Source organism: Mobula birostris, chromosome 16, assembly GCF_030028105.1.
Source record: "Mobula birostris isolate sMobBir1 chromosome 16, sMobBir1.hap1, whole genome shotgun sequence".
NCBI lineage: Eukaryota > Metazoa > Chordata > Chondrichthyes > Myliobatiformes > Myliobatidae > Mobula > Mobula birostris.
The window spans coordinates 35,891,316-35,913,252 of record NC_092385.1 but is presented as its reverse complement, the minus strand read 5'-3'; the positions used below and the strand labels follow the sequence as shown (position 1 = coordinate 35,913,252).

At 43.1% G+C, this 21,937-nt stretch overlaps 1 protein-coding gene and 2 non-coding genes across 7 annotated transcripts in view; 1 reads left to right on the top strand and 2 right to left on the bottom strand.

The window, feature by feature from the left end:
• uba3 (ubiquitin-like modifier activating enzyme 3) overlaps positions 1-5,073 on the top strand; it is a 44,471-nt gene extending 39,398 nt beyond the window's left edge. For all 5 annotated transcript variants that reach the window (XM_072280539.1, XM_072280542.1, XM_072280543.1 and 2 more), the window contains 3 exons: positions 2,030-2,093; positions 2,192-2,246; positions 3,699-5,073. In XM_072280539.1, the coding sequence (XP_072136640.1) occupies positions 2,030-2,093; positions 2,192-2,246; positions 3,699-3,787 (208 nt within the window). In that variant the 3' untranslated portion in view covers positions 3,788-5,073. The remainder of the gene's footprint in view (positions 1-2,029; positions 2,094-2,191; positions 2,247-3,698) is intronic.
• A 3,713-nt stretch (positions 5,074-8,786) lies between these two features.
• Positions 8,787-8,927, bottom strand: LOC140211317 (U4 spliceosomal RNA). Its single transcript, XR_011889420.1, has one exon. It is a non-coding gene; the product is annotated as a U4 spliceosomal RNA (small nuclear RNA).
• A 10,727-nt stretch (positions 8,928-19,654) lies between these two features.
• On the bottom strand, positions 19,655-19,795 carry LOC140211316 (U4 spliceosomal RNA). The gene has a single exon (XR_011889419.1). It is a non-coding gene; the product is annotated as a U4 spliceosomal RNA (small nuclear RNA).
• Between the last annotated feature and the right edge of the window lie 2,142 nt (positions 19,796-21,937).

Here is a 21,937-nt window from a genome sequence, read left to right as displayed (position 1 = left end):
GGTTATCCCTTCTGGTTCAAGAGCCGAATGACTGAGGAGTAATAAATGCTGCTGAACCTGGTGGTATGGGACTTGAGTTTCCTGTACCTGCTTCCTGCTGGCAGTAGTGAGAAGAAGGCGTGGCCTGGATGGTGGGGGCCCTTGATGGATGCTGCTTTCCTATGATAGCACTCTTTGTTTAATGGTGAGGAGGGCTTTGCCTGTGATGGACTGGGCTATCACTACTTTTTGAAGTGTTTTCTTTCTATTCAAGGGCATTGGTGTTCCCATACCAAGCCATGATGCAACCCATCAGTACAGTTTCCATTGTGCGTCAAACTTTTAGATGGCATACTAGTCTGCAAACTTATAAGAAGGTAGAGGTGTTGCCGTGCCTTCTTTATAATGACAGTTACATGCTGAACCCAGAACAGACCCTCTAAAATGATAATGCCAACAAATTTAAAGCTGCTAACTCTGTCCACCTCTGATGGACCTCTGGTTTCCTCCTCTAGTCAATAATCAGCTCTTTGGTTTTGCTGTTATTGAGTGAGATGGTTGTTGTGACACCACTCAGCCAGGTTTTCAATCTCTCTCCTATATGCTGACTTGGCTCACAACAGTGATGTCGTAAGCTAACTTTAAAATGGCATTGGAGCTGTACTTAACCTCACAGCTGTAAGTATAAAACGAGTAGAACAGGGGGCTAAGCACAAGCTTTGTGGTAGACCTGTGCTGATGGAGATATTGTTGCCATTCCAAACTGATTGCGGTCTACCAGTGAGGAAATTGAGGATCCTGTTACAAAAGGAGGTATTGAGGCTGAGATCTTGAAGCTTGTTGATTGAGGCCGAAGTCTTGAAGCTTACTAATTGAGGCCTCATCGCCAATCTCAAGGCACTGCAACACAGTGGATGTAAGTACTACTGAACGATTGTCATTGAGGCAGGTTACCACGTTCTTCTTGGGCACCAGTTTAATTGATGCCTGCTTAAAGCAGGTGAGTACCTGAGACTGCTGAAGCAAGGGGTTAAAGATATCAGTGAACACATCAGCCAGTTGAATAGCACAGGTCTTTAATGCTCAGCCAGTTACTCCGTCTGGGCTGGCTGCTGGCTGCTTTCTGTGAGTTCACCCTCCTGAAGGACACTCTTCATGTTGGCCTTGGAGACGGAAATCACAGGATTGTTGGGGGCTGTGGGAGTTTGTGAAGGCACCTTCATGTTTTGGTGGTCAAAGGGAGCATAAAAGGAGAGCTCACCTGAGAGTGAAGCTTTTTTGTCCCCTATGTTGCATGGTTTCACTTTGTAAGAGCAGATGGCATTCAAGCCATGCCACAGCTGTTGACCATTCTCCAGTGATTCAGGTTTGGTCTGGATTTGCCACTTTGCATGTGAGGTGACTTTCTGGAGATCGTTCCTGGACCTCTTGTATTTTACTTGGTAGCCTGACTTGAACTTCACTGACCTGGCCCTCAGCATTTAGGTTAAAGATGTCTGCTTGTGAAAGATGCAAGGTTAAAGTAAGAAACACTGGACTTATGGGGCTAGCAGGTAGGGAAAGAGTAAGGGTGGGCTGAAGAAAAGCAGAAGATATTTGTCATATTTGACCTGTCAAAAGGTCAACTGTACTCTTTTCCACAGATGCTGCCTGACCTGCTGAATTCCTCCAGCATTTTGTGTGTCTGCAGATTTTCTCTTGTTTGTCGTTATATATAATGGATTTACTATCGGGAAGCAATTTTCTAATGTACTATTGTACTCTAATGTGGATGTCACATAGGTGATCCAGAGCATCATTGTTGAGTTGGTATGACACAATAGATTACACTACTTCTCCTGAAGGACAATGTTCTTAACAATAAACTTAACCATAAAGGGTCATTCTTTAATTTGATGGTTGATGCAATTCTTTGAAATTTTCTTACACCAGGAGTTAAAAGTAAAATTCTCAAAATGAGTCCAGAATTAAATGTATTAAGCCCTTTTCACAATGAAGAGGGTGTGAAGGCTTGTTGATAAATAAACAGTAATTTGTTTGTCTTAACCAGGCAAATGAAGTCCCCAGCTATTACTGCAACTTTGGATGGAAAAAATAAAACACTTTATTTACAGGTATGTATTTAAACTATTTATTAATTCATGCCCAAACAACGAAAGTATGAGTATCATAGTATTCTATTAGAAACTAATGTCATGTTTGGTTTTTATAGACAGTATCATCAATTGAAGAAAGAACACGGCCAAATCTATCAAAAACACTAAAAGGTTAGTACAAGATGTATATCTGATAGTCCTGCTGTTTACAGTACATTGCTTCCACAAGGCTGAGCTGGTTCCAGTTTGTCTTCTGGCATTCAGCAAGTAAACATTGAGAGCCAGTTCATTCAAGTCTTGGATGAGTTGATAAATCAGTAATGGAGAGCATTTTTGAGGGCTGGAGGCTAGGAGCCAAAATATATTAACTGAATCTAACTGCTCAGCTGACTAAATTTTACATTTTTCTGCCTGGTTTGAAGTTTTGTTGGAAGAAAGTGCTTTAATAAAAACATTGGAAAGGTGAAAGTTGAGGTTTAGCTGGATGGGCAGCAGTATTCCTGTGGAAGCCGACAGTTTGTGTCACACACACAAAATGCTGGAGGAGCTCAGGCCAGGCAGTGTCTATGGGGAAAAAAGTACAGTTGACGCTTGGGCCGAGACCCTTCGGTAGACCTAAAGTGTTGACTATACTTTTTTTTCCCCAAAGATGCTGCCTGCCTGGCCTGCTGAGTTTCCCCCAGCATTTTGTGTGTGTGTGTTGCTCAGGTTTCCAGCATCTGCAGATTTCTCTTGTTTGTGATTAGTTTTCCATTGTGATGGAGGGGCAGGACAGCTTGCAGGTAGATGAAAGTGGTATTGGACAAGGATAGATCTTTACAGTTGGGAGCTGTCCTGCATCAGCGACAGAACCAAGCTTGGAATGATTTAAGTATGATACCAGTAGAAAAGATGGGAACGGACGTGGAAAGCACATTCAAGGACTTCTGGTAGGAAAAGAGTTTCAAAATGTAGTGGTAGTTTGCAAGGATAGTCTACTCTTTTTTTTTTTGGAAAGATTTGAGGGCAGTATGTTAAGTAAGAAAGTTCTGTGCCTGAGAAAAGCATTCAGAATGTAATTTCTTAATTGCTGGCCTTGAAAATGCTGGGTCTCAGCACTAGCATTAGTCCCACTCATCCACTTGTTTCCCTGTTACTAATTCTCACTGTCGTGCATTCACCATCTACTGATTCTCCTCTTGGCCACCTACACCTACAGTATCCAATTAAACATGCCAACACAGCTCTCTAGTATGAGCAGCATTGTACAACAACACTAGGGAGCACCAACTGCTGTAGGAGGCAGGAAAGGAAGTTTCTTGGCCTATGGGTTAATGAAAAGGGTCAAGAGAGCTGGCAATGGGTATCAGTACAATGATATAATTTGAAAATTTAGTGGATTTCCCCTTTCAATTCCTAATAAAGACTAATTTATTTTAGTTAATGGATCTGTTAATAGTTATTTGGAGTAACCTTTACAGCCACAGACTATGAGATCAATGTGTTTGCAGACATTGCACAATGGAGCTGATTTGAGGGTTAATGGAGGGAGTATTGAATAATCTCAAAAGAACGCTTGCCACTTTTGGTTATTATTCTCACTTGAAGAATACAGCATTAACTAAGCTGAATTTTATTTTCCAGAGCTTGGCCTTACGAATGGACAAGAGCTGGCAGTGGCTGATGTAACCACACCCCAAACAGTGCTGTTCAAACTCCATTTTACACCTTGACAATTTTTTTGCAAACTTTGAATAGTTCAATTGTACAGAAGTTCGTTTTGGAAAGTTATTTGTTTTTCTTCAGTGTACCTTGTCATTCTGGAATGGACTTGGATTTGAGTTTGAATATATTCACTAGTATCACATCAGACCCATAAATGAAAGTTTAATTTGTGTATAGTTTAAATGTGACAAAATATGAATTGTCAATTTAAAGTTATTGTAATGACATTGAGTGTAGAGACTGACTCTTGTTCTTTTTCACTTCACATAGAATAGCCCCAAAGTATTGTTTCAATATTTTATATTAAGAAAATGAGGGATAAATTTTGTTTAAAAATGTGTACAGCTTTTTGTCAATTTTTCAGAATTTCTTTTTTGTAGTTTAGGTTTTGTACATATTTATTGACATGGGGTGTTAATCAAAGTACTCAGTAAGCCACTTAAACGTTGTTCCTAATTAATTATTTTAAAATAATATCTAATTGGCCTACAAATAAACATGAAGTTCAGGATAAAGTCATAGGCCAATTAAGTTCCACTTTTGGTTTCTATGTGCTTTTAAAAGATGTTCGATAATTGATGGGTTGTGGCTTTAGTAAAATTCCAAACCATAAACTGTTAAAACAAATGTTTTTAAAGTTTAAAAAATGTAAATTATCTTTCATCCTGCTACACTCAAAGTTTGTGAATTTCTCTAATAAAGTAAATACTCTTAGGGTTGTAAACTAGAGTCTGCATTAAATGTGTAAATTTTGAAAGATACCTAAAATATTCTCATTTGTAATATGTTTGAACAATGCTTTAAAAAGATGAGATGGGTTTATTCATCATGAAGCTCTGGTGTATCCAAAGTCTTTGAGACATTTTTCACATAGCAGCAAGTCTGAAATACTGGTGGGTAGGATATAATAGTGTGATATTTTTGCTGAGTTTGTGGTTCTTTGAGTGTGGACTCAAACTAATAAAATAGATTGAACTATTAAAAAATGTGCTGGTGCACAGGCATGTGGAGCCAAGATGCATGACAGAAGGAGGAAGCTGAACATTGCAAGTGACCGTCTGGCTCATAGAAATAAAGAAAGGGTACAGCATAGAATGAAACATAAAAGATTTTTTAAATGACATCTGTTGAAACCTGAATGAGAGTGTTGTGCTGAATGTTGGACACCTCTTGTAGTAAAATTTTTTAAAGTTCCAACTTGAAAATATTTATTGTAATTGTATATAAGTTGGGCAGTGGTGAATATCAAGTTGTGACACCGGAAAGCATCTTATTAAAAATATTTTGGTCAATGTTCAAAGGTTTTTCTTGCAAAACATGTATGGTGCCAGTATTCTGTTGCGATTACTTCTGCTAAAGTATGGCTTCACAGGCATGAACAAAATTTTAATTCATGTGCATTCTGTATTGCCTGCCTAATTAAGTGCTGGCTGGCTCGTTGATTGTGGGAGGATATGTTATTGATTGACCACTGGAAATTTCCCCTGGTGTCAGAGTGGTGGGAACGTAGGGAGAATTGATTACAGAGAAAGGTAGTGGAGGAATAGTGAACCAACATAGGCTTAATTGGAAATAAATTAATAGACCTGTATTGAATTGATGTGCATGCATACACTGGGGGAGACTGGGTAGCAATCAAAACTTGGAGATGTTCCCAGTTTTACTTTCCCCATCTCTGTTGGCCCAGTGACGTTGAGTTACTGCAGTGACTTCCTTCCCATTCTGTCTGGAGTTGCATAGTATTTTTCGTCGGACATTATTATTTTTCATCTAATGATTACCTTTTGAAACAATTGGGTTTTTTTTTTACAAGTCTACATTGTTTCAGTCTCGCAAAATTTTAATACAACTATTGCATTGCTTTTAGGTCAGCTGTATTGCATGTAGCGGTAAATTGCCAGAAGGAAGTTATTGAACCAGATGTGCTTTTGCAACATTTCATTATTACTCTTATTGGTTGCAACAGGAAAGGTGCCATTTGACCTGCTGTTGACCAATTATGTTTCAACCACTAGTCTAATCTGAAAGTCCTACAACCAGTTCTCTCAGATTTCTCTTCAGATGCCTAGTCGGGCCCCCTTTCAAGACTCTGCTATTGAATTTATTTCTATTTACACCCACTAATGCTTGCTTCTGCCAAAATTTGGCTATTGATAGTCATTTTAATGTTTCGTCTGAATTGTTGATCCTTCCACTTATAATTCTTTGTGTGAAAAGTCAAGATTTTGTTACATGCACAAATACGTGTATACACGGATACAATGGAGAACTTACAATGGCAGCAGAAAGAGCACAGTTTTTACAAGAACTCAATTAGAACAAAAATAACTCAATTTTAGTGCAAATTGATCAAAATGATTTTAAGTACATCAGTGATGCAGGAATCTTGGGTCCCACGCTGCCATGTTTGGGAGCACTTGTTGCTCTGCAGCCACAGAGCTTCACTTGCCACAGCCACAACTCACGTTCTGTGTGGTATTTGTTTACATTTTATTATTTGTACGATTTGTCCTCTTGCACGGTGGGTGTTCTATCAATCTTTGTGGTTTTTCATGGATCGTATTGTGTTTCATTGTTCTGGGGGTGCCTGCAAGACGGATCTCAAGACAGCGGTATGGTGTATATATCAATCATAAATTTACTTTGAGATTTTGGTCTGATCCCTTCAAAGCTCCCTCTCTGTTTATTGGAGAATAACCTCAGCATCTCTGCCCTCCCTGCAATTGAAGTCCTTTGTCACTTGGTGAACATCATGTCTTCCATGTCCCTGCGCTCTCAGCTCTACAGGCATTTCCAACCAGTGTCTACCCTTGCCCTTCAGAGGAATTCTCCCTTTTTCAAATGATGCCCTTTATTTTACCTCTTATTCACCCTGTCAAAAAGTAGTGCTGCAATTTACATCAAATGTCAGCTGCCACATATTTTCCGACTCAACCAGACTGTCTTTTTCTCTGTGAAATCCTCAGAATTATGCTACCATCCTTGAAGTTCACTTGGTTTTCAAATTCTGATGTCTGCAATTCTGAAATTGATCTCTGTATAAAACAAAAACTCATTTTTTGTTTTCAAACAGTTCATAAAAATGTGTTTAAATTACTAATTGTTGCTAATGTGTGCTCTTAAGGGAAATCTAATTTGTTTTGAAATGTGATCACATGCTAATAGTAAAAACTGTATGTATACTTGTTAACCTACTTTGACTTACTTTAAAATCTTCAAGTGAGGTGCAAAATGCCCACGTTTAAAGCAGCTATATAACCAACTGAGAGTAAGTTGAGCAACACTAACAAAATGCTGGAGGAACGCTGCAGCCAGGCAGCATCTATGGAAAAGAGAAAACAATTGACATTTCGGGCGGCGTCCCTTCAGAACTGGAGAACAAAAAAGGAAGAAAAGTCAGTGTAAGAAGGTGGGGGGAGGGGGGAAGATGTAGGTGATAGGTGAAACCAGCAGGGGTGAAGTAAAGAGCTGAGACGGCGATTGGTGAAAAAGATAATGGGCTGGAGAAGGAGGAATTGGATAGGAGAGGACAGATTTTCATGGAAGAAAGAGAAGGGGGAGGAGCACCAGAGGGAGGTGATGGGTAGGTAAGGAGACAAGGTGAGAGGGGAAGTGGAAAGGTGATTGGGGGGGGGGGGTTCCATTATCGGAAGTTAGAGAAATCGATGTTCATGCTAACAACAGGAATTCTGCAGATGCTGGGAATTCATGCAAGCAACACACATCAAAGTTGCTGGTGAATGCAGCAGGCCAGGCAGCATCTCTAGTAAGAGGTACAGTCGACGTTTCAGGCCGAGACCAAAATGAGCTTTGGTGAAAGTAATGCAGAAACATTTAGAACTGAAACCATCGTTGATTGCAGAACACGTTTTTTAAACAAGTGGAATCAAAGGCTGGGAAGTCTATTTCAGCTTTCGTGGCTGAATTGAAGGGATTGTTTGAGCATTGTCAGTTCAGTGATGGGCTTCATGATGTACCGATAGATTGTTTAGTTTGGGGAATCTTACAAGAAAGCATTCAAAAACGGCTCCGAACTGAAGCACAACTTATATTTAAAAGAGAAATTGAAATCGCTTCTTCAATGGAAACAGCAGCCAGGGAGCCAATTGAGTTGCAGGCAGGAATGAAAGTGAGTGAGAACAAAACTGCAATGTTAAAATAAAAACCTGCCTAGCCGAACCAATTGTGAACCAAAGCTCCCAATTTGTCTGGGCAAAGATCATCCACAATAATCTCCAGTCACCTTCCACTGGCATGCCTCCCTTTGAATGCCAGAACAGATTCCAGCCATCACTCTTCCCCGACCAAGGGACTGACTTGGGAGTTCCTGCTGCTGAGCAGTTGGTCCAATGTTGCAAACACAAGTGGAGATGGGCCAGGACAAACTCAGAAACCATAAGCCCGGCAGGCTGATCGGCTCTGCCAACAGGCGAGGCCCCTCTCATGCCAAGGAAGAAAGTCTGGCTGGCATCTAGATCTCCCTTTGAAAGCCGCAAGTTGGCTCAGTGCTACGTGAGACCAGTTGTAGTAGATAAGGCTATCAAGAGCTTCTTATAGACTGCACCTACCATCATATTTGAAGATTCAGCCAGTGATCCATGCTTTGCAGCTCAAGCTCTGATTACTCCAGTCACCACCACACCCCTCAATATTTCATTGCCATTTGTATAATTGTCAGAGTACTGTATATATTATTTTCGGCAGTCGACGAAGTGCACTAACTCCGTGGTTTTAACTCAGTTTGCGGCTGAAAAGGCCTATACGGAGCTCTATCATGTGACACCAATTGATCACATGACACATACACAACAAAATGTTAAATGATCGAGTAACAGCTGAAAAGACAGTACAAGATCAGGGAGACAAAGCGAGTAATGACACTTGAGGACTGGAAATCACAATTACACGGAAAAGGCAAAGGAGTGAGAACATTAAATAGTCATTGGCCACCTGCAATATTCTGAGAGTCGAGTTTATGTTTGATCTATCTTTTGAAACAGAGTGAAGTCTCCGCAGAGACTGTCAAAAATTGCCAATGCCGACTATATTTCAAGTCGTCATAGCGGGGTATTGGGAAAAGTTTTCAATAAGCAATAATCGCGCCTCGGGTAAACCTCATCGGCTACGATACTGCCACTGCGCAAAGCTACCCATCAATTTCCCCGGAGATACCATCTATCTGCCTCCCGCCACTCACGGTTGTAATGACTGTCGATCAACTCTGCTAAAACTTGTTTTTGTTGTTAGTAAGATTATAGATCATTTCTGGAACCTCCAAGCATGTTAGGTTCCTCATGAAATTAAGAAAAAATCGTTTCTATTAAAAATTCGCATAGGAGATAAAGGATTATGGGATGGTGATATGTTAATCATTCAGCAGCGTCGAGTCAGAATTAACGTGAGAGCTGGAAATTCGGCTGCTCCGCTAGCAGGGCAGACAGTTCTGTTTTCCGATTCCGGATTGCACTTTGTTTTGTTTCTGTTTCGTGGTTTCAACATCCGCTCTTCTTTCTATTTTCTATGGTTAAAATATTAAACCCCCTCCTGTGATGGGAGGAAAGTCTTGCTAATAATGTGTTCAGTCCTGTTGGAATGTTGTATGTTTTTATGAGATCGCCTATCATTCTACTAAACTTTAGTGAAAGCCTGTGAACTGTTCTATAATTGGAGGGAGTGGAGACTGAGGGTGAACGCAGGAAGCTGCATGGTGACATTTAAAAGGCTTAAAAAATGATGGAGACACCGCAGACTACAGATGTAAACACGAGGAATTCTGCAGATGCTGGAAATTCAAGCAACACACATCAAAGTTGCTGGTGAACGCAGCAGGCCAGGCAGCATCTCTAGGAAGAGGTACAGTCGACGTTTCAGGCTGAGACCCTTCGTCAGGACTAACTGAAGGAAGAGCTAGTAAGAGATTTGAAAGTGGGAGGGGGAGGGGGAGGGGGAGATCCAAAATGATAGGAGAAGACAGGAGGGGGAGGGATGGAGCCAAGAGCTGGACAGGTGATTGGCAAAAGGGATATGAGGGGATCATGGGACAGGAGGCCTAGGGAGAAGGAAAAGGGGGAGGGGGGAAACCCAGAGGATGGGCAAGGGGTATAGTCAGAGGGAGAAAAAGGAGAGAGAGAGAAAGAATGTGTGTATATAAATAAATAACGGATGGGGTACGAGGGGGAGGTGTGGCATTAGCGGAAGTTAGAGAAGTCAATGTTCATGCCATCAGGTTGGAGGCTACCCAGACGGAATATAAGGTGTTGTTCCTCCAACCTGAGTGTGGCTTCATCCTTACAGTACAAGAGGCTGTGGATAGACATATCAGAATGGGAATGGGATGTGGAATTAAAATGACCTGACTTTTTATCTTTTTCCCCATGCAGTCCATTTATTTTTGTTTGCTCTTTATATGTGTCCAACTTTGTTGCATTTTCTGCAATTTTCACCTTTAAACCCGTGTTGGTCTAGGGTGTGAAGATGGGAGAGGAGGAGAAGATGGCGGCGCAACACAGCGCACGCGGCCGCTCCGATATGATATTGTATTTTTAAGTAGGTACCGTGCACAATCCTGATGGAGACAGACGTGAGAAGCACGGAGGAACATCTGGAGAAACTTCTGAAATGCTCGCTTCGCTGCCGCTGCTATTGAGCAATCGAGAATCTCTGGAGGGGAAGGCCCCAAATTCTTGGCTTTGCCTATTGCCTGTTGCCGAGGCCAGGGTCGAAGCGCTTGACAGAGATGGTGCTCGGTGCTGGGTGTTGGAGGGCTAGTCGGAGGCTCGAAGTTCTCGGATGGACTCAAGAGTGCTTCCAGGGAGCTGCATCGGCAAGTTTGGGGCACTGGTATCTCATGGCAGGGAGAGTTTTTTCTTCCTTCTACCATCTGTGTGAGATGATGGGATTTACGAGAGACTTTGAGACTTTTTTTTCCATGCCCATGGTCTGTTCTTTATCAAATTACGGGATTGCTTTGCACTGTTGTAACTATATGTTGTAATTATGTGGTTTTTGTCAGTTTTTCAGTCTTGGTTTATCTTGTGTTCCTGTGATATCATTCTGGAGGAACATTGTATCATTTCTTAATGCATGCATTACTAAATGACAATAAAAGAAGACTGTGTGTCCTCATAATCTAATCTAATGTATGTGATCCCCTGCCACAAGGTAACACAATTGGTTTGGCTAGGCAGGTTTTTATTTCAACATTGCAGTTTTGTTCTCACTCACTTTCATTCCTGCCTGCAACTCAATTGGCTCTCTGGCTGCTGTTTCCATTGAAGAAGCGATTTCAATTTCTCTTTTAAATATAAGTTGTGCTTCAGATCGGAGCTGTTTTTGAATGCTTTCTTGTAAGATTCCCCAAACTAAACAATCTCTCAGTGCATCATGAAGCCCATCACTGAACTAACAATGCTCAAACAATCCCTTCAGTTCAGTCACGAAAGCTGAAATAGACTCCCCATCCTTTGATTCCAGTTGTTTAAAAAAAAACGTGTTCTGCAATCAGCAATGGTTTCAGTTCTAAATGTTTCTGCACTACTTTCACCAAATCACCAAAGCTCATTTTGGCTGGTTTGCTTGGAGCAGTCAAACTTCAAGCTAAACTGTCTTCTTTTCCACCTACAAACCCTTCAGCAAAACTGGCACTCGCTTTTCATTGGCTATTTCAAAATATTGCTCAATATGTTCAGTATATGTGACCCAGTTATCTGTCGTACAATCAAATGCATCTATCTTTCCAATGTACCCGCCATTTTCTGCTTTTGAAACAGAAGGTCATATTGATTGGAAGATCATGCTCAAGGGCAAAAGAGTCAACTGATGGCCCTGTTTGGGAACAACTCTGGGAAGTGATGCAGAGTTTCCTCTGTTATGTAACTGGCAACAATGAATATCGATTGCGACAGGTTATATAGAAACAACCAAACATTTATTAATCACGGATAAACAATAATAAAAAAACAAACGAAAACCTTAACCAGAAGTTAACCGCTATACAGCCGTTCAACAGATCGTCACTCGGCACTGGTTTTTAAAGTTTTAAATGCAAAAACAGTTCTTAAATCAGTAAAGTCATATATAGTTCTTAAAATGGTAAATTCGAAAGTCCAACAGATTTATATGTTCAATTGGGAGAGACTTCTCTGGAGAAGGATTTCTTCATAGACGCGACTTTCCTGCTGGTTCTGTCCAAAGGATTCATGGTGCAGGAAATAAACGGTTTAAAACAACTGACCATAAATTCTAGAGAGCACCTTGCATGAACTCTTTGCTCTTTTGGCAAGAGTTATCTTCGATGTAGGTCACTACCCCTTCAACGAAGACTCAGTAAGGTCGATCCTTTATTAAACTGCTGAACGATACTGACTCCTCTCAATCCTTCGGGTCCTGTACTTCGATAAAGTCTTCACTCTCCCGTACTACTGCTGGAATAAAGTACATCAACACATCTAGCAAAAATTTCCAGTCCAGTACTATTGTACCTTGCAACAGAATGTACACTCCGTTTTAAAAATGAAACTGCGTCATAAAAACAAATACGCAACAGAAACGGAGACACATATGCACATTCTAGCTGGAACTAAAAACCAACTGTGTCATCTGAGGTCTTCCCTTATATACCCATGGTGCAAATGTCATCACGTGACCTCACATCGGCGGGAAAATTACATTAGGTGACCTCCAAAAGACCATTACATCATTCTCACAAAAAAAAATCACAGATCTCCTTGAGGTATGTAACACATCATAACCAACTGCATGGGCTAGGAGTCTGGGGACACAGTTACAACATAAGGGGCTGATTATTTAAAACTGAGGTGCATTGAGCTTCTTCTTCTTTATAAACCTCTTCTGATAGAATCAGAGAGGACAGGAGAAATTTTAATTGGGGAAGGGCAAATTATGAGGCTATAAGGCTAGAACTTGCGGGTGTGAATTGGGATGATATTTTTGCAGGGAAATGTACTATGGACATGTGGTCGATGTTTAGAGATCTCCTGCAGGATGTTAGGGATAAATTTGTCCCGGTGAGGAAGATATAGGATGGTAGGGTGAAGGAACCATGGGTGACAAGTGAGGTGGAAAATGTAGTCAGGTGGAAGAAGGCAGCATACATGAGGTTTAGGAAGCAGGGATCAGATGGGTCTATTGAGGAATATAGGGAAGCAAGAAAGGAACTTAAGAAGGGGCTGAGAAGAGCAAGAAGGGGGCATGAGAAGGCCTTGGCAAGTAGGGTAAAGGAAAACCCCAAGGCATTCTTCAATTATGTGAAGAAAAAAAGGATGACAGGAGTGGAGGTAGGACTGATTAGAGATAAAGGTGGGAAGATATGCCTGGAGGCTGTGGAAGTGAGCGAGGTCCTCAATGAATACTTCTGTTCAGTATTCACCAATGAGAGGGAACTTGATAATGGTGAGGACAACATGAGTGAGGTTGATGTTCTGGAGCATGTTAATATTAAGGGAGAGGAGGTGTTGGAGTTGTTAAAATATATTAGGACAGATAAGTCCCCAGGCTGCTCCACGAGGCGAGGGAAGAGATTGCTGAGCCTCTGGCTAGGATCTTTATGTCCTCGTTGTCCACAGGAATGATACCAGAGGATTGGAGGGAGGCGAATGTTGTCCCCTTGTTCAAAAAAGGTAGTAAGGATAGTCCGGGTAATTATAGACCAGTGAGCCTTATGTCTGTGGTGGGAAAGCTGTTGGAAAAGTTTCTTAGAGATAGGATCTCTGGGCATTTAGAGAATAATGGTCTGATCAGGGACAGTCAGCATGGCTTTGTGAAGGGCAGATCATGTCTAACAAGCCTGATAGAGTTCTTTGAGGAGGTAACCAGGCATATAGATGAAGGTAGTGCAGTGGATGTGATCTATATGGATTTTAGTAAGGCATTTGACAAGGTTCCACACGGTAGGCTTATTCAGAAAGTCAGAAGGCATGGGATCCAGGGACGTTTGGCCAGGTGGATTCAGAATTGGCTTGCCTGCAGAAGGCAGAGGGTGGTGATGGAGGGAGTACATTCAGATTGGAGGATTGTGACTAGTGATGTCCCACAAGGATCTGTTCTGGGACCTCTACTTTTCGTGATTTTTATTAACGACCTGGATGTTGGGGTAGAAAGGTGGGTTGGCAAGTTTGCAGACGACACAAAGGTTGGTGGTGTTGTAGATAGTGTAGAGGATTGTCAAAGATCGCAGAGAGACATTGATAGGATGCAGAAGTGGGCTGAGAAGTGGCAGATGGGGTTCAACCCAGAGAAGTGTGAGGTGGTACACTTTGGAAGTACAAACTCCAAGGCAGAGTACAAAGTAAATGGCAGGATACTTGGTAGTGTGGAGGAGCAGAGGGATCTGGGGGTACATATCCACAGATCCCTGAAAGTTGCCTCACAGGTAGATAGGATAGTTAAGAAAGCTTATGGGGTGTTAGCTTTCATAAGTCGAGGGATAGAGTTTAAGAGTCACGATGTAATGATGCAGCTCTATAAAACTCTAGTTAGGCCACACTTGGTGTACTGTGTCCAGTTCTGGTCGCCTCACTATAGGAAAGATGTGGAAGCATTGGAAAGGGTACAGAGGAGATTTACCAGGATGCTGCCTGGATTAGAGAGTATGCTTTATGATCAGAGATTAACGGAGCTAGGGTTTTACTCTCTGGAGAGAAGGAGGATGAGAGGAGACATGATAGAGGGATGAATGGGACGATTTTAAAAATTATCGTCCTGTGGATATGTAGATAGTAGTTGTATGTATTCTGTAGTACATTGTGTATATAGTTTAGATGCATTCATTATTGAGTTGGAGTTTATAACTCAGCAAGGAGGAGTGTTGTGTATTTGATATTTCAATAATATTTGAGCAATAATGTAAATCTATTATGTGATTAAGCATTCTTTGATGTTTACAGAATAAATTACCGGTTTCATGTAAAAGTACATGAACGGCATACGTCATTACACCACCACATCATATGTGTGCGCCTCTCTAAAGGAAAAACTTAACATACAAAAGTTCCCCAGGGCTCTCGTGCTTTTCTTTCGATTCTTTTCTGGAGCTCCAAAGCATAACCGAATCCCTTTGTCTGGAAAATAAAATAGTGAGGACATACTGTAGATAGGATGGATACTAGAAGTTTTTTTTACCCCATGACAAGGGAGTCTAAAGCTAGGGGGCATTCGTTTTGGCTGAGAGGTAAAATCTTAAAGGAGATTTGAGTGGTAAGTAGTTCATACGGAAGGTGGTAGTTACATGGAGGACTGGCGGGGCAGTCCAAATTACAACATTTAAAAGGACTTTGGACAGAAAGGAGTTGGGGATGTGGGCAAATAGGATTACCCTAGACCATTTCATTCTCACCACGTTCTCCTCAACTCTCCCAGGTTCTACCACTCACCTACACATTAGGCGGACTAACATACCAACCCCAGCACATTTTTGGGAAGTGAGAGGAAAGCAGGGCACCCAGGTGGAATGCACTCTGTCACAGCGATAATGAGCAGCCTGCATGCAGATGGTACGCGAGTTCAGGAGTGAACCAGGGTCTCTGGTTCTTTGAAACCAGCTACAGCACTGACCCATCTGAGAGAGAGAAAAAGGACAAGGGTCATGGCAATTCTACTTTTGCTCTGTCCAAGGAGAAGAAGGTGTAAAGGCAAAGGCACAGGACATAGATGACATGTGGGCAAGGGCTCGGATTTCCATGGCAGAGGGGAAATCCTGTCACAACCACGGACTTAGCTGCAGAGTCTGGTCGTCCTCACGGTCATGCTCCTCAGTATGCACGTTCCGGCCATTTAGAGTTTATTTGTAGTTGTATTTAACCGACTTCACTTTGTTACAGTCTTGACCGAGGCACAATGATGGTAACGCTCCCTGCTTACCGTATCCACACTCTGGGAATGAAGATTCCAATTCAGATCGACAGTGTGAGTTTAGTATTCAGTTACCGCTTCTGTGCCACGGTGACAGCGTTAGATTTTACTTAGCGGTCCTGTTGGCCTAGTGTTTATTATTTTTATCATTTTGCTCTCAACAGTTCGTATTGAAACTCAGTGAATCGTTTGTTCTGCTGCCGTGTCTTCCTCAGCACTTGGCCCATCACTGAACACACTATCAGTGAGACTCAATCACTAAAATAGACCCAGTGCAGAGAGAACAGCTGACTTTGGGCCTGCATTTTGTTAGGCAGGTGGGAAAGGAGTGAAATTGAGTGGAGGCCGGGCTGGCGGAATGGCTTACGCTGTGCGACAGGCGCAGTCCAAACCGAAGTTCGTTCGGCAGGTAGAAGAGAAGGTTAAGTCAGTGGGGTCCGTTTGGCAGAAATGCTCGCGAAGCGCGACTGTCGCTTTTAGAGTGGCAAGCCCAGTCTAAATAGGAAGAAGAAATTATTCACGTGCATAGATGCTGTCTGGGCTGCTAAGTTCTCTAGCATTTTGTGTGTGTTGTTTGGGGAGAACAGGGTCAGCGTTTGCAGCGACAATTCAGCGGATCTGCACTGACAGCCAGAATCAGTCAGGACAGTCCCACTCCCAGCATCTCCCATTTCCTCCTCAGTAACAGTCTCGTCAGCCTCGGCCACTGTAGCCCCATTCCCCCGGCAGTTTCCGGATCAAAACCGAGCTTTCCTCCACCAGTCATGTACCCTGGTGACCCCGGCAGCCGCAGAAACTTCATTACCCAGTGCGAACTGACTTTCCCGGCCCAGCCAGGTCAGTTCGGTGAGGATGCACGCAAACTGGCCGATGGGGAGAATCTCATAGGCGCACCCCTGCTCAGTTCAACCCTTTACGAGAACAGGATTCCCCTGCAGCAACTTGTAGTCGAGTTCAAGGGAACGCTTGCTGCCCACTCCTGGACCTGCGCCGAGGGAAAGGGCCAGTGAGGGACTATCAGTAAAGTTCTGCAGGCTCGCAGTTGAGATGGGGTGGAATGAGAGATCCCTCATGACCGCTTCCCAGCGTGGGCTGAGCACTGGGGTCCGGCGTGAGGTCTCAGCGCATGATGAGCAGGACAGCCGGGATTTCCTGATAAATCTGGCCATTTGAATAGACAATAGAGTGGTGCAAAGAGATCAGTTTCTGCCTTCACCCTTTCTCTCATCACTTAGTGGTCTGTGGAGGAATAGTCGGTCATGCACCTACCTCAGGAGGGCTGAGAACCGCCACAGGGGAGCAAGTTCCTGCCTCTAACGCGGCACTCCAGGGCACTTCTGAGCATCCTGTCTCAAGTGCCCGGTGAAAGAGGTTACCTGTCAGCAGGAAGGGAAATTTGAGGGGATGATTCTCCCTGCAAGCACGTAATGCTCCCAGCTTTCTTGTCTTTGGGGTGGTAAACCCATAGGCTTCAGGCATTTATCGATTCCGGCCAGCCCGGAACCTCATGAGTATCACTCAGGCTCAAAGTTTGTGAGTCCCCACTCAACACATGAGACAGAATATTGATGTCAAGGCTTTGAATCGTTGGCCGCTGGGTACCAGCAAGATCCCCCTTTCCACAGAACCCCTTCAGCTCTTGGCAGAAGGCAACCTTAAGGAACAGCTCTCCAAACTTGCTGATTTGCCTGATCTGCCACTGGAGTCGAATTGAATTGACTTTATTACTTACAACCTCTATAATCATGAGGAGTAAAAATCTTTATGTTACGTCTCTGTCTAAATGCGCAATTTATAGTAATCTATAATAAATGGTACGTACAAAAAACAAGACAGTCAATATAACATAGAAATACAATTGTATCAGCGTGAATTAATCAGTCAGGTGGCCTGGTGGAAGAAGCTGTCCTGGAGCCTGTTGGTCCTGGCTTTTATGCTGCGTTACCATTTCCCGGATGATAGCAGCTGGAACAGTTTGTGGTTGGAGTGACTCAGGTCCCAATGATCCTTCCGGCACCTTTCTCACACCTGTGTTTGTAAATGTCCTGAATAGTGGGACGTTCACATCTACAGACGTGCAGGGCATTAGCTGGAGGTTGATGTGTTAGATGTTGGCATAAGAGCTGCACTCTCCTAGTGCTCTTCTGTGGATTTTCTTTCCCATCCCATGTCAGAAACTGAGAACTTCTGGCTGTCAAGGAGGTCCTGGGGGCACGGCAACACTGGCTGGAGGGAGCAGAGCTCCCAGTTATGGTATAGAGAGATCCACGAACCTCTCCTGCATTCATGATACCAAGATACTTCACTTTCGTCAAGTCCACCGGGCTCTCTTCTTCACCCAGTTTACTTTCCCCCTCACCATCAGACCTGGCAGCAAAAATACTCAGACCTATGCTCTCTTCATCGTACCATTGAGGACAACACCTGTCATTCCTCGCTTGTGCAAAGCTGCTTGGGTGATTTAGGGAATAGAAGCAGAGGTGAGCTGCAAAAAAGTCGGATCCAGGCCCGGGTGGGTTCCTCCCAACCTGCTGTTTGTTCCTGCCACTGTGTGCCCCTGAGTGTTGGAGTGGGGTCACTCTTCCCATCTGGGGGTGAACAGATTGAGGAATTTATACAGATGTTGATTTATGTCCCCGGATTCCATGACTTTGTCTCTGTCTGTCCCACTTGTGCTCAGAACAAGATGTCACACCACCACCCTGCTGGTCTGCATTGCCCACTGTGTGTGCCTCACTGCCCCTAGTCCCGCCTCTCGGTGCTTTCATCACTGGTCTGCCTCTGTCAGATGGGGTCACTGCCATTCTGGTAGTTGTGGACCGGCTCCCCAAAGTAGTCTCTTCATTACTCTCCCCCAAGCTCATGAAATTGCCACCTTCATCGTTCAGCACGTGCTCAGGCTGCATGACCTCCTTCGGGATGTTGTGTCTGATCGAGGACCACAGTTCACTTGCCGTTTTTGGAAGATTTCTGTTCTCATCTGGTTTCCAAACCCAACTGAGAGAATGAATCAGCAGTAGGATGTGTTGCCTGTGTCTTCCATCACCACCATCTGGAGCTCCCAACTTGTCTGGGCAAAGATCGCCCACAATTACCTCCAGTCATCTTCCACTGGCATGCCTCCCTTTGAATGCCAGAACAGATTCCAGCCATCACTCTTCCCCGACCAAGGGACTGACTTGGGAGTTCCTGCTGCTGAGCAGTTGGTCCAATGTTGCAAACACAAGTGGAGACGGCCAGGACACACTCAGAAACCGTATGCCCGGCAGGCTGATCGGCTCTGCCAACAGGCAAGGCCCCTCTCAAGCCAAGGAAGAAAGTCTGGCTGGCATCTAGAGATCTCCTTTTGAAAGCTGCAAGTTGGCTCAGTGCTACGTGAGACCAGTTGTAGTAGAAACAGCTACCAAGAGCTTCTTATAGACTGCACCTACCATCATATTCACCCAGTGTTCCATGCTTTCCAGCTGAAGCTCTGCTTTCTCCAGTCACCACCACACCCCTCAATATTTCATCTTTCTGAAGCTAAGGCTAAATCATCTGTTATAATCCTAAAATCAAAAACTGTCTTATGTCCAGTCTTATGCCATTTGTATAATTGTCAGAGTATGTATTCTCTTAGGCAGTCGACGAACTGAACTAACTGTGCTTTTAATCGAATTTGCGGCTGAAAAGGCCTACACGGCGCCCTATCATGTGACACTAAATGATCACATGACACACACAACGAAAAATAATAGTTTCGATAAAATGCCGTTGATAGTCGGCACGGTAAATCCACAAGCTGATGAAGTCCTCTCCCGCAGCGGCTTTTGAATGAAGAATGATGGAGTAACAGCAGAAAAGACAGTACAAGATCAGGGAGACAAAGCGAGTAATGACACTTGAGGACTGGAAATCACAATTACACGGAAAAGGCAAAGGAGTGAGAACATTAAATAGTCATTGGCCACCTGCAATATTCTGAGAGTCGAGTTTATGTTTGATCTATCTTTTGAAACAGAGTGAAGTCTCCGCAGAGACTGTCAAAAATTGCCAATGCCGACTATATTTCAAGTCGTCATAGCGGGGTATTGGGAAAAGTTTTCAATAAGCAATAATCGCGCCTCGGGTAAACCTCATCGGCTACGATACTGCCACTGCGCAAAGCTACCCATCAATTTCCCCGGAGATACCATCTATCTGCCTCCCGCCACTCACGGTTGTAATGACTGTCGATCAACTCTGCTAAAACTTGTTTTTGTTGTTAGTAAGATTATAGATCATTTCTGGAACCTCCAAGCATGTTAGGTTCCTCATGAAATTAAGAAAAAATCGTTTCTATTAAAAATTCGCATAGGAGATAAAGGATTATGGGATGGTGATATGTTAATCATTCAGCAGCGTCGAGTCAGAATTAACGTGAGAGCTGGAAATTCGGCTGCTCTGCTAGCAGGGCAGACAGTTCTGTTTTCCGATTCCGGATTGCACTTTGTTTTGTTTCTGTTTCGTGGTTTCAACATCCGCTCTTCTTTCTATTTTCTATGGTTAAAATATTAAACCCCCTCCTGTGATGGGAGGAAAGTCTTGCTAATAATGTGTTCAGTCCTGTTGGAATGTTGTATGTTTTTATGAGATCGCCTATCATTCTACTAAACTTTAGTGAAAGCCTGTGAACTGTTCTATAATTGGAGGGAGTGGAGACTGAGGGTGAACGCAGGAAGCTGCAGAGTGACACTTACCAATGACATAGGGTGGAAAAGGGGAGAGGTCCTGAAAGAAGAATACAGTATAGGGAGTTAGGAAGGGAGTTGAGAGAAAGGACCGCAAAGGTAGTAATCTCGGGATTACTTCCTGTACTACGCGACAGTGAGAGTAGGAACAATTAGATGTAGGATAAATGCGTGGCTGAGGGATTGGAGCAGGGGGCAGGGATTCGTGTTTTTGGATCATTGGGACCACTATTGGCGCAGGGGTGACCTGTACAGAGGGGACGGGTTGCACTTGAATCGTAGGGGGACGAATATCCTGGCGGGGAGATTTGCGAGGGCTACTGAGGTGACTTCAAACTAGAATGGTTGGGGGGACGGAATCAAGTTAAAGAGACTAGGAGAGGGGAGGTTGATGTAGGGGAAAAGGAAGAAAAAGATAACAAAGTTTGCTCCATTAAGGATAAACAGAGAGTGGGAGGTGGGGAGTTTCTTAATGCTAGGAGCATTGTAAGAAAAGTGGATGAGCTTAGAGCATGGATTAATACCTGGAAATATGATGTTGTAGCTATTAGTGAAATGTGGTTGCACGAGGGGTGTGAATTGCAACTAAATATTCCAGGATTTCGTTGCTTCAGGTGTGATAGAATAGGAGAGGCAAGAGGGGGAGGTGTTGCATTGCTTGTCAGAGAATAAATAACAGCGGTGCTCTGGCAGGATAGATTAGTGGACTCGTCTAGGGAGGCTATTTGGGTGGAATTGAGGAATGGGAAAGGTGTTGTGACACTTATAGGGGTGTATTATAGACCACCTAATGGGGACCAAGAACTGGAGGAGCAAATTTCTAAGGAGATAGCAGATATTTGTAGTAAGCACAAGGTTGTGATTGTGGGAGATTTTAATTTTCCACACATAGACTGGGAAGCCCATTCTGTAAAAGGGCTAGATGGTTTGAAGTTTGTCAAATGTGTGCAAAATAGTTTTTTGGAGCAATACATAGAGGTACCAACTAGAGAAGGGGCAGGGTTGGATCTCCTGTTAGGGACTGAGATAGGTCAGGTGACGGAGGTATGTGTTGGGGAGCACTTCGAGTCAAGTGATCACAATGCCATTAGTTTCAGTATAATTATGGAGAAGGATAGGACTGAACCTAGGATTGAGATTTTTGATTGGAGAAAGGCTAACTTTGAGGAGATGCGAAAGGATTTAGAAGGAGTGGATTGGGACAATTTGTTTTATGGGAAGGATGTAATAGAGAAATGGAGGTCATTTAAAGGTGAAATTTTGAGGGTTCAGAATCTTTATGTTCCTGTTAGGTTGAAAGGAAAGGTTAAAAGTTTGAGAGAGCCATGGTTTTCAAGGGATATTGGAAACTTGGTTTGGAAAAAGAGAGGGACCTTCAATAAATATAGGCAGCTTGGAGTTAATGAGGTACTCAAGGAATATAAAGAATGTAAAAAGAATCTTAAGAAAGAAATTAGAAAAGCTGAAAGAAGATACGAGGTTGCTTTGGCAAGTAAGGTGAAAATAAATCCAAAGGGTTTCTACAGTTATGTTAGTGGCAAAAGGATAGTGAGGGATAAAATTGGTCCCTTGGAAAATCAG